The sequence below is a fragment of the Pelodiscus sinensis genome, chromosome 10, assembly GCF_049634645.1.
Source record: "Pelodiscus sinensis isolate JC-2024 chromosome 10, ASM4963464v1, whole genome shotgun sequence".
NCBI lineage: Eukaryota > Metazoa > Chordata > Testudines > Trionychidae > Pelodiscus > Pelodiscus sinensis.
In genome coordinates, this window is record NC_134720.1 from 3107219 (window position 1) to 3119696 (window position 12478).

The 12478-nt window shown below is 57.4% G+C and overlaps 1 protein-coding gene across 4 annotated transcripts in view; it reads right to left on the bottom strand.

Annotated features, from left to right (window-relative positions):
* TSPEAR (thrombospondin type laminin G domain and EAR repeats) overlaps positions 1-10326 on the bottom strand; it is a 30449-nt gene extending 20123 nt beyond the window's left edge. For 3 of the 4 annotated variants that reach the window (XM_075937323.1, XM_075937322.1, XM_075937325.1), the window contains exons 1-4: positions 9649-10326; positions 3860-4080; positions 3378-3616; positions 1512-1602 (exon numbers count right to left, since the gene is read on the bottom strand). In XM_075937323.1, coding sequence (XP_075793438.1) covers positions 1512-1602; positions 3378-3616; positions 3860-4080; positions 9649-9724 — 627 coding nt within the window. In that variant the 5' untranslated portion in view covers positions 9725-10326. The remainder of the gene's footprint in view (positions 1-1511; positions 1603-3377; positions 3617-3859; positions 4081-9648) is intronic. The other variant, XM_075937324.1, reaches the window with a different exon arrangement.
* Positions 10327-12478: the final 2152 nt, after the last annotated feature.

The following is a 12478-nucleotide window of genomic DNA, read 5'->3' on the forward strand; positions in this document are numbered from 1 at the left end:
GACCCTCAAAGAAACGAGAAACGCTTTGACAAAACAAGATTCGGTGGCCATTAATAAATGCACTTAATGGACATTTCCCTATCTGCTAGCCCCTCTTAAATGAAAATTATTTACAGGCCAAAATAGAGACAACGAAACCAATACTATCTACCAAGCCACTGACAACATGAAAGCTCTTTTCTTGTGACGAAACTGGTCTGATATTCTGTTGATTGAGTGGGCGGTAGAAGGTTTATTATTATAATTCTTGGTATTATTGATAGAGATTTGGTAACACACAAAGGCCTCATTCCTATCTGGGCTTCTTGGTGAAAATCTTATAGGTAATAAACATGCCTCGGAGCGCTGCAGAACTGGGTGCTGGATAAACACAGAAGAAAACAGTCAATTCCTGCCCCAGAGAGCTTCCAATCACAGTCCAAGACGAGAGACAAAAGGCAGAGGCTGACCGATTCCCCTGCTTAGTCATTTCATTGATCTCTAGTGCTTGTGTCTGCAAACTGGTGTGACAGGTACCGTGTTTTCATTCAGCCAGAAGAACCGGCTGGGAAACCAAGTCACAACTGAATAACCCTTGCATTTTTGTTGGCCGTGCGGTGCCAAAAAGAAGGGTGGCCAGGTTCGTGCCATTGTTCGTAAGAGGGGGCTGAGTGCAACATCCAGAGCTAGCGAACAGGAGTCAGGTTCCGGTTGGGGGCACAGAACCATCTGGGTAAACCCATACGCACAATGCTCAGAACAGTACCACTGACACGCCACGTCCACAGCAGCCCCGCCCGCAGGCTGCCAATTGCGGGACGGGGATCTACCCTGCTAAGAAGTGACCCCAGAGTCTCCTGGCTTGTTCCACGGCATTGGTCAGAGCTGCCTCCCAGCAGGGGCCAGGTCTGCGTGGGAAGAAGCCCGCGGTCTCGGCACAGATCAGCGCTCGCGGAGAACAGAAGCAGCTGGGGAAGCCCCTGTCCAAATTCTGTAGCCACACCAGGGCGAGTGGAGAAGCCACACGGTCTGCCTGCACCAATCTCCCGGGGCTGGCGGACGTTAGCAGAGCCACCCAGAGACTGGGGGCGAGGCCTTGCACCCGCAGGGGAGAACCCAGAGCAGCACTGAGGGGGCCATTAAAATCAGCTTTGCAGGGACCCTGGGATCTCTGTTCTGTGGCCAGGGCTGTGCCTAGCTGGACGGATGCCTGGGATGGCGAATGAAGAGCTGGAATAAACCCCCTGTAGATCAGGTGTTGCCTGGGCTGCTCGATCCCTTTTCGGACGATGGGGCTTTAAACCAGCAGAGAAACACGCTCGGGTATGTGGCCGTCTCCCCCCACCAACAGCACCGAGCAGCCTCGCTGAGACGGGGGGTGTCTCCAACCCAGGATGCGTTGGGCCCAGAGACAGCCCCCCATGGTCTCTGCTGACTTCTCTCTCCGGGCCCACGTGAGCCGGAGCCAACGTGTCTCTGAGATCCGAGTTCCCAGCGCACCGAGCCAACCCCACGCCCCGAGAGACCCTTACCGTGAACAGCCCTTTCCTCCTCCGCCTGCTGCCAACGTAGAAACGGGATCCCTCCGTGGCCAAGGACGCGGGGAAGGGCCTGTCCGCCACCCTGCAGTGGTTACAGCAAGAGACGCATGAGCACAGAGCAGCTAACCTCATGGAACTCCCCGGCGACAAGAGCTAGTTACGGCTCCCAGCTGCTAGGGACACAAACAGGAACACAGATCAGGGCTCACCTACCCTGGTATCCTGCCTCAGGCAGTGGCCAGGATGTACTTGATTCCTAGTAAGAGACTTTTGTCTCTGTGACGCTTTCATGTGGCAGGGAGTTCCACAGGGTAATCCTGGGAGAATCATGAAAGGATTTCCTCTTCTTGGTTACAAAGATGCCGCCTTTGGGCTTCGGGGGAGAACAGGGTCTCACTTGGATCGGGACAGAACATCCAGGGGCTTTTCCAATAACAAGCCGCTTATGCGGGACGTTAGCAAGTTCCCGTGAGGAGAAGAGATACTGAGCTAACGTCTGCTCCTCAACACCTCTCTCTCCGTTTGTAACACTGGGTGCCCCAGATTATCCTCTTCCTTCCCGGGAGAGTACAGCTCCCGCAGATCTTCTACTGGGTCAGTACCTCCCCCCCGAGTCCCACAACTGCTCTCCGCAAAGGGGGGGCTGAGGGTGGACCCGTCTCACCCTAAAGCCCCCAGACAGCGGAGCCAAGCAGGCAGCGAGATTTGGTGATTATTCTGTAGCGCGTACACCGCAGGAGCACCCAAAGGCCCCTCGCCCCAGCAGCCCCCCCTTGGCACGGGCTAATCCCATAGCCGGGTGTTGCACATTTTGTGGGGCTTGCAAACCGTTGGAAAGAACACGAACAGCTTTGCTTTGTCCCCCGTGCCGCTCGGCTCCGGGTTTCCACTTTTCTAGGACAAGTTGCAAACCGAAAGCAGAATTTTGGTAAGAATTGGTTTTGAGGCCAAACGTGTTCCCGCATTCTCACACACTTTTCCGTGCCCTCTTTTTCCTTGGGGGGCGCACTAAGAGTAGGAGGGATTCCCTCCTCCCCCGCTCTTTCCCAATGAAACATTGGGGATTTTTCCAAGGAACGGCTCGAACGCAGGCATTTCGGGGCGGAAATAGAGTCCTTGTCCAACGCAACCTCATGTTTGAGGGGCTTTTGGGGACATTTCCCCAACCAGCCCCGACGCCGCTCAGCGCACCGGATGCCGGGACTGAAATACAGACGGAAGGCACAAGACAACGGGGATGCGGAGCCGGGGGGAGGGGGGGGCGGAGAGATGAAGGCAAGGAGACGCCTTCTTTTCTCTGTTCCCCGCCTCCCCACTCCCAAAACGTCTCCCCATCCCTACCCAGCATCCCCTGCCAATGCCGCCCCGCTGCCCCCTCCTGCCTGCCCCAGGCACCCCTCCAGGGCGACTGACAGCCACGGCCTCAGCACGAGGGAACTCCAGCCAGCTCGGTTCTTTCCATCCCCCTGGTGGAAACGGGAGCCCGTGAACCTGAGGCGTTCTCCGTCCTGGAGGCAGCTTTGTAGAGCTGCTCTCAGGGAAGGCAGGTTACCCCCCAGGAGCAAGAGGCCTGGCTCCCGCCATGGGGCAGAGTCCTCAGAAAAATGGCCGATGTTGCTGGGCACCCTTGGGAGACACCAGGCTGGTGACAGCCGGAGCAGGATGCTGTTTTCCAGGGCTCCCTCCCCAAGTGCACGGACAGGACAGACCCTGCTTTGTTAGGGGTGCCGGGCCGAGCTAGCAGGAGCAGGCAGAGCAACAGCAAAGCCCGCAGAGCGCCCATATCTCAGGAGCTTGCACCTCCCCCCGCCAGCCACCAGCCAGGCAGCCCCCCAGAATCGCACGCCCGGTACATACCCGTCAATGGGGTCACTGCAGTCCACGGTCAGAGAGAAGAATTGCCCGGACACGGCCAAGACGAGCGTGTGCCACTGGCCGTCGGAGAAGGAGACGCCGTGGAAGGTGACCCGGGTCTCCCGGCCGCCGGAGAGCTCTCTGCTCCAGAAGAGGAAGTGGAGTTTGTTCCGCGAGTAGCTGAGCCCAACCAGCTCCATGTGGCTCTCCTCCCTCACCACGGTAAAGATGTACTCCATTTTCTGAAAGAGCGGGGAAAGGGCTAGTACCGACGTCAGCATGAGGCTGCCTGGGAAGACCACACGTGCAAACCTGTTTGGTCACTGATTGCACTGCGGAGCTGACAGCTCACACGCAGGACGGAGGAGCTTGTAGCTAACACACTTGAGTGCAATCCGGGTCCCAACCATTTCTCCAAATGGAGGGGGGTATCCACACCCAGGGCTCTGGCGCAGGCCCTTCTCCAGGGCGTGGAGCGTGTTTACCTTTGATGGGGCGCTGAGGACGTTCAGGGTGATGATGATGGAGAACTCCTCTGGGAAAAGGTCACAGTAGAGGAAAATCTGGGAAGCTGGGAAGCTCAGGGCCTGGTGTGCTGATGCAGAGAACTGAAACCCACGGGCCCCCTGCACTTGGAGCATTCGGATCCCACTACTGACACCATTAGCTGGAACCACCTCCGAGAGAATATCCAGAGGGCGCAAGTCTGTGGCAAAGGAATCACAGAGCCACATCACTCAGGTTGCCCATGACCCTTGTCGGTTGCATGAAGATCACTACAGCTCAGCAGATAAATGGATTTTTTCATTTGGGAACCCAACCAGACATTTTTAAAAAAATCGGGTTCCATTAAAAAACAATTTAAAAACTTTTCTGTCAAATCAAAACACGGGCTTTGAATCACCTGAGTTGAATCAGTTGAGGTTTTCATTGCAAATTGGTTGTTTTCAGGTGTTGCTCACCCTTTTTCTGGCTGTTTTAATTGACCACATTTGAATTCAAAACCCCCGATCACAATGAAAAGGCCAAACAAGGTGTTTCCAAATGGTTAACGGGAAAGCTATCGATTTTTTTTTAAGTTCATTTTTCTCTCTTTGGCCAAAACCCATCTGCTGACTTTGACCCCAGCGCACAAATGGTTTTGGATCACTGAAAAATGCTTTTTCTGGCCAGAAAATCTATTCAGTTAAAAAATGAATAAAAGTGAGCCAGCAGGCCCAGTTGGACCTAGCGGTAGAGCGGGCTCCGTGGTGACCTAACAACTTCTCTCGAAGCCAGGGGTAAAATGCCCCCGGACATCAACAGGAACGGAGCCAGCCGCCAGGCCGATACTGGGAGTTGCCGAAGAAGCCAGCAGGTGCCGACATAGCATGCGTGTCCAAGGCTGTCAGGTCCCGCGGCGGGGGGATCAAAACTACCCTCCCACCACCTCAATCTTCAATGAAACGGGATTTATGGTTTGGTTCAGTTCCCACCTTGCAGACCCTGTTAATGATTAAAGCCCAGCTGGTAATTACCCCAAACCTCATTAACATTATAGCAGCACCTGGGGCAGTTTTGAGCCATTTGACCAGTGTGAAGATCTAGAAATCTTGGAAGCGGAGGAGCAACCGCTGACCTGCAGCCAAAGAGAACAGCGCTATACTCTCCGCGGTGTGAGCAGTGCACAGATACGTCTGATTAGCCTTACCAGGAAATAGGTAGCCTTCTGGCACCTTAGAGACTCACAGATTTATTAGGGCATCAGCATTCATAGGTCAAAAGCCACTTCATCGGGTGCATGGAGCGGAAGTTACAGAGGCAGGGGGATAGATAAGGACAACAAAAGAAAGAAGTTATGTGTGTTAACGAAACTAATCGAGTCAGGGTGGAAGTGGCTCATTCACAGCAGTTAATGTGGGGATGTGAATATCAAGAGAAGAGAAACTGCCTTTGTAGTGCATCTACCAATTAAGATTCCTATTAACGGGTTAACGCACTACAAAGGCAAATTCCCCCTCTCTTGATATTCACATTTCCACTTCAGTCGCTGTGAATGAGCCACTTCCACCCTGACTGATTAGCTTTGTTAACACAAGTCACTTCTTTCTTTTGTTGTCCTTATATATCCCCCTCCCTCTGTAACTTTCACTCCAATTCATCTGATGAAGTGGGTTTTACCCAGGAAAGCTGATGCCCTAATAAATCTGTTGGGCTGTGTCTACATTGGCAAGATTTTGTGCAAAAGCAGTTGCTTTTGCGAAAATCTTGCCGCCTGTCTACACTGGCCGCGATTATTTGCACAAGAACAGTGATGTTGTAATGTACAAAGTCAGGGTTTCTTGTGCAAATACTCTGACGCTCCCGCTCAGGGATAAGCCCTCTTGCGCAAGAGGCCAGTGTAGACAGGCAACGTTAATTTCTTGCGCAAGAAAGCCCGATGGCTAAAATGGCCATTGGCGCTTTCTTGCACAAGAGAGCGTCTACACTGGCATGGATGCTCTTGCGCAAAAGCACATGCCAGTAGAGACGCTCTCTTGTGCAAATACTTTTAATGGAAAAACTCTTCCATTAAAAGTATTCGCGCAAAATCTTGCCAGTGTAGACGCAGCCTTGGTCTCTAAGGTGCCACAGGTTGTTTTTGAAGATACAGACTAACACAGCCACCTCTCTGAGAAAACTGGTGTATCTCAGTGCATCCGGGATTGGCTAAAAGTGCTATTCTATGCGTAGCCGTGGCTGCCAGCGCAGACAACCAATACTGCCTGCACTCAAACAGCCTGCTCATTTCTGCGAGACAAGAAGGGGGAGGGAATGTCTTTTACTGGCATTTTTTGTCTGTCTCGCCAGCAGAACTTGGGTCCAATAAAATACACGGCCTTACCCCCCCTCTCTTGTGTCACTAAAACTCTGGGACCAACACGGCTGCCTCGACCCCTCGTACAACCAGTCCCCAAGGAGATTTTTGTAACTAAAACAGAAATTCACAGCCCGGAAAGAAGCTGCCTTATTTGTATTACAGCGACCCCTAGTGGTCTCCGTCCTGGCTCTGGGCCTATCCCTGTGCGCACACACCTGCACAAACACGCCACAGGGATGGTCCCTACCTTAAAGAGCCCACCATGGAAACGTCAGAGCTGCCCAGAAACCACAATCTCCGTCCAGGGAAATTCAGAACTTGCTATCTCGGCTTCCGGTCCAAATCAGGAGGCAAAGTTGCACTTTGGAAAAAACTTGCCCAGAATAGACATTCCAAACCGCGGGGGTTGGGCGTGCTTCAAACGACCTCGTTAGAAGGGTTCTTGATTAGACTCTTACACATCTGCATGCAACGCAGACTAGTCCGGTTGCAAAGTCACGGACTCAAACGTTCGGGAACGCTGGGATTGGTGTTGGCTGAGCCACCCCTCGTGTGGGCGCATTATGGTACGGGCTTTCGTGAGACGAGCGCACGGTGGGTTTTTTCCCACAGGCACCCCGCCCCCTGCAGTGCACACGCTGGAGGATGCCTCCTTTGCGAGCAGCCATTCAATATTTCGGATTCCCCTTGCGGACTGGTGTGTGGCAAATACGGCAGACCCTTCTCTAACAGCAGAACCACACGTGACCGTCTTTAACCCGACCACCCAGGGAATGCCGGATTATGAACTTTCCGGGCAAGGCTGGGTGCTGCGGGCTCTGGGTGGGAGGCGGATGAGGGGGGGTGCGTAATCGGCACCCAGCTCCTGGGGGCACCCTGCTCCCAGGCACCACCCTCGGCCGCCATGGGAGCGGCGGGTAAAAGCCTCAGGAGCAGCACGTCCCTGTGCCACATGCCCAGCCCGGAGAGGCAGGAATGGAGCCTGAGCCTGGCTCTGACACCGGCTTCCCTGTGACCTCAGGCAAAACAATCCCTGCCTCAGTTTCCCCCGCTGAGGCATGAGGGTAACAGCCCCTCCTTAGGTACCTCCCGGGGCTGTTGGGAGGGGGCTGGGTGCCCGTGAAGCACCTCACGAGGGTAACGCTCCGCACTGTGATTCACGCCGCAGGCTCGGGCTTGCGGGCAGGGAGGACTGACTCCCGCAGGGCTGTGGCAAAGGAACGGGGAAGCCCAGCCGGAAGGGGAGTCGACCCTCTTCCCGGGGCTGGGGGTGAACCCGTGGAGACAGGTTCAATGGCACAGCCTGCTCTGGGCACAGGGCTCAGCCCCACCTCAGACCGGCCCTTCCCAATGCCCGGTGCCCCCGGATCCACTCTGGCCTGCACGGGGGGGGGGGGGCCACTCGCCCTTTCGGCCAGCAGCGCCTTGTGGGGCTCTTTGGATGGGCAGAGCAAGCGTCCCCTGGGCTGCGCTCCCCTAACCTAACAGCCAGCCCAGGCTGCGGGGCGCTCCCCTCCCTCCAGGCCCCCAACGGCAGCCTGGCTGCAGCCGACACTGAGCCCAGCCCGCCCGGGGAGCCAGGAGGCGATGGGGCGTCGAGCTGAGGAGCCGGGACGGGAGCAGACACCTCCATCTCCGCCCCTCACCCAGCTATGGGGCACTGCTGAGCCGGGGGCACTGCCGGGGCCTGGCTGGAGGGAACGCACCGCCAAGCCCCACTGGCAAAGCAGGAACGCTTGGCCTCCCCTTTGCCTCCTGCTGAGGGGGAGGGATCACCCTGACCCCAAAGCGCTGCCAGCCCTGCTCCCACCCCCTGCCCCTCCTCCAGCATGGCCTGTCCCCCCCCCCCCAGCTCCCCGTTTCTCTCAGCTCCAGTCTGCCCTTGCCCAGCTCCGCTTCCCAGCCACAGGCCCCGTCTCGGCTCCATCGCCGGCGCTAGTTCTTACCCCTCCCACCCCCACACTCTGCCCTGCTGCCCCCCACAGCCAGAGTCCCCAGCCCTCCTGCACACCCCTCCTGCACACCCCTCGGCCCCTGCCCAAGTCCCGCCACCCATGGCAGGCCGGAGGAACTGGAACTAGGCCCGGCCGGCAGCAAGAGGGAGACCCGGCTTACACTCCCACCTCCCCCCCGGACTGCCCTGTGCCTCAGTTCCCTGGCTACTAAACGGGGACCCTCCCCCCCCCAGGACCGTGAGGATCAACCATCAGTGAGGGGCCCCCAGGCAGGTTGCTATGACGACCGTTCCGGATGGAGTACATTGGGGGGTCTCAGAGGGCTCTGGCTGGCCCCCATGAAGCCCCTCTCACGCCAGCAAATCCAGGAGGCCGGCAGGTCCCCTGTCCCGTGCTTCCAGCCCTCGCGCACGGCGCTAAGGGCAGATTCAATCCCCGCAGCCACTGGCCGCCTCGTCTGCAGCCCGGGAACTCTCCAGGCCCGGCCTGCCTGGCTCCCAGCGGAGCCTGTTGGCGGAACGGCCGGGCCGGCGCTAGTCCTCACGGTGCCCGGCCCGGCGCCCAAGCCAGCCCCTTCGCAGCGGGATCGAGTCATCGCGAGCAAGCGGCAGAGCCCACAGCAGGCCCAGCCGGTCCCTCAGCTCCGCTCCATCGGCCTCTGCTTAGACAAACGGAGGGGCAGCGGGCATTTTCAACAGCTGCCCCACGCTGGGGCCAGTCCCACCGCCCCGCCCCGGCCAGAGCAGGGATGTTTGACACGGTTGTGGAAGGGCCGTGCTGAGTGCAGCGGTTGGAGGGTGGGTCGCCTGTCTCCCCAGACGGCTGCTCGTTGCTTCTGTCGCCAGGAGGGGGCGGATTGTTCCCCTTGGCCTCTGAGGACAGGCCAAGGGGCAATGGGTTTACACGGCAGCCAGGGAGGTTTCGGTTGGACGTATTGTGGGATCCCCATCCCTGGAGAGATGGAAGAGCAGGTGAGCCAGACGCCGGGCCGGGCCGGGCTAGATCGGGCTGGCCAAGCATTTTTTGCTGGGGGCCACTTCAGACACCTGGGCAGCACCGGAAGAGGCGGGACCTCGAGTGGAAGGGAGGGGTCAGGATGCATCCCGGCTTCCTCCCCTGCAGGCCGGGGGTGGGGGAGGGCAGGAAGTCTTGGCCCCCTCCCCAGAGAGTCTGGGGTGGGAGGAGACTGTGTGCTCCCCTTTCTGCCCCCTGGCCAATCAGGGTTTGGGGGCGGGGCAGCACGTGAAGTTTCCTCCTGCCCTGCCAGGAGCATGTGGCGCGTCTAAGCACCGCGTGCTCCTTGCGGGTGGAGGGAGCTTTGTGCGCTCCCCCGCCCCCCAGCCCTGATTGGCCAGGGCCCTCGCGGCCGGAGCCACCCGCGTGGGGGGATCCCTGTTGCCCCCTCTGGGCTAGACGGGGCCGGACCCTGCCATTCTCCGAGCCTGTGCACGCGCCCGGCCCCGCGCCCCGCAGCCCCTACCTGTGCAAGGCCGCCGCGCCGCGCCCCCGAGCCCCGAGCGCAGGAGCACGGCCCAGAGGAGCCGCCACGCCGCCATCGGGGACGCTGCAGCCTCTCGCCCGGCTCCGCTCCGCTCTCATCGCCTGCTCCCGGGGCCAGCGCGCTGGACACCTCCCCTTCCCGAGGCGCTCAGTGGGGAGCCAGGCAGCCTCCCGGGAGTCCCCCTGGATCCCCGCCCGGCCGGGAGTTCCTCAAAGGGAAGCGCACGAAGCGCCGCTGCGCTCCGGAGAGGCCAGCGCCCGGCCCGAAGGAGACGGTCCTCCCGCAGCCCCAGAGCTGCCTCCGCGGCGTTTAAAGGGCTCCGCGGGAGGAGGAGCCGCGCCCCCTTCGGCCCAGCCCTCCCGGGAGGCAGGAGCAGAGCGCCCGGGGAGAGGGGTTCCCGAGAAATCGGAGACGCGATCGAAGGGGAGCGAGGCGGGGACGCGGCGTTCGGCACCTGCGGCAGGAGCTTGGCGCAGAGACATGGGGGGGGGAGCCCGTCTATTTCATTGCACCCCTCTGTTGTGCGGAGAGCTTGGTGCGCACGGCCCGGGCCGGGCAGGGCTGCGGGGACCCCCTTTGAGTAGGATCAGAGCCTGCCCAAACGCCAGACTCCCGGCTCGGCTCCCGGGGGCGCTTGGAGAAAACTGCTCAAGAGCGAGGCGCTGGGAACCCGGGAGGGAAAACGATCCAAACAACCTGAGCAGGGAAACTCGGCCCGGGCGCAGCAAGCTCCCTTGGGGGTCTAGAGCCAGCCAAACAGGAGCCCTGTCCTTTGAACGAGGCGGCTAGCATCCTCCGGCCCCCAGCAAGGCAACACAAAAACAGGACCATGCAGCGCTTGAAAGACTAACAAGAGGGGTTGGTAGGTGATGAGTTTTCGTGGGCCAGACCCACTTCCGCAGATCAAATAGTGGAAGGAAATTGACACAACCATATATACCAAAGGATACAATCAAACAAAGGGAACACAGTGAAAAGGACAAACCAGATTTTAGAACAGAGGGGGATGGGGGGAGGTAAATATCTGTGAGCTAATGATATTAGAGGTGATCATTGGGGAAGCTATCGTTGTAATGGGTGAGATAATTAGCATCTTTGTTAAGCCCCATTCATAAAGTGTCAAATTTAAGCATGAATGACAGTTCACAGAGAAGCCTCTGTAGACTAAACCATCTTGTTAGTCTTTAAAGTGCTACATGCCCTGTCCTTTGTTTCAGCTACACCAGACTAACACGGCTACATCTCTATTCCTATCAAGGCAAGTGAGAGGGGGAAGCTGCTGTCCTTCATATGAAGAGAGGTTAAAGCGACTGGGACTTTTCAGTTTAGAAAAGAGGAGAGTGAGGGGGGATATGATAGAGGTCTATAAAATCATGAGTGGTGTGGAGAGGGCAGATAAGGAAAAGTTATTTATTAGTTCCCATAATAGAAGGACTAGAGGACACCAAATGAAGTTAATGGGGAGCAGGTTTAAAACAAAAGAAAGTTCTTCACACAGCGCATAGTTAACCTGTGGAACTCCTTGCCAGAGGAGGCTGTGAAGGCTAGGACTATAATAGAGTTTAAAGAGAAGCTGAATTCATGGAGGTTAGGTCCATAAAAGGCTATTAGGCAGGGGATAAAATGGTGTCCCTGGACTCTGTTTGTCAGAGGCTGGAGAGGGATGGCAGGAGACAAATCGCTTGATCATTGTCTTCGGTCCACCCTCTCTGGGGCACCTGGTGTTGGCCACTGTCGGCAGACAGGCTACTGGGCTAGATGGACCTTTGGTCTGACCCAGGACGGCCGTTCTTATGTTCACACTTGGGTTTGTTTTTCAAAGAACTCAAGATAACAACTGACCAATGGCTCCTTTGGGGGGCCAAATCTGGCGATCGGCTTGCATGCCCCCCCGCCCCCCCCATGGTGCAGTCAGGCAGAGTCGGGACTTGCTGCTGCTTTTAATGCACTGAATGCCACCCACCTGCCACCTCCTCCTGCTTGGCCCCGGGCCTGTAAAGTCCTTCGGGTCATTCAAGTCCCCTTTTTTTAATTCCATGAACATAGAAGATTAAATATCGCCCCCTGGCTCTGGTATAGCGCTTGGCAGCAGCAGATCTCAAAGTGCTTCACAAACAAGGTCGGCAGCGTTAGCTTCATTTCACAGAGGGGGAAACTGAGGCACAGAAGGCGACGTGACCTGCTAAGGTCACCCAGCGGGGCCCACCCAGGGCTCTATCCACTAGACCATACTGCCTCAAGCCAACGGCACCAAAGGCAGGTGCTTAAAGTTAGCTGCTGCAAACACACCCGTAGCCTTTTCATTGGGCCTTGTTCCGATGTCCACTAAGCCGCCCAGCGGTGTAAATGTGACGTACACACACGGGACGGCCCTTTCCTACCGTAGGGGGAATGAGAAAGTGCTCCAGGGAGGTCCATGCGGTTAGTCCCCTGCGGGAAATGGAGCACGTGGAAAGCGTTTGCAGGATCGGGGCCTTCATCCTGAGCCAGCGCTTACGGCCGGATTTCCAGGTGTGTCAGCAAGTAGCATCTCTCACTAAGCCCAGGGCTGCTTTGGGCTGTCGCTGATGATTTCCCAGACTGGGTCGCTTAACACCCGCCTTCAGATGCAAGCGCCAGCAAATAACCCCGACAACACCCTGCTTGGTGCAAAGGCCAGACGGGGGAAGCGAATTCTCAGAGGCTGCGTCAGAATTGGCCTTTGGTTTCAGACCGTGACTAGCACCGGCTGCTTCAGATGAAGGGACGACTCCTCCTCCTCCCCCATGGAGCAAGAACGAAATGACCGGTTCCTTCTTCCGTTCCGTTA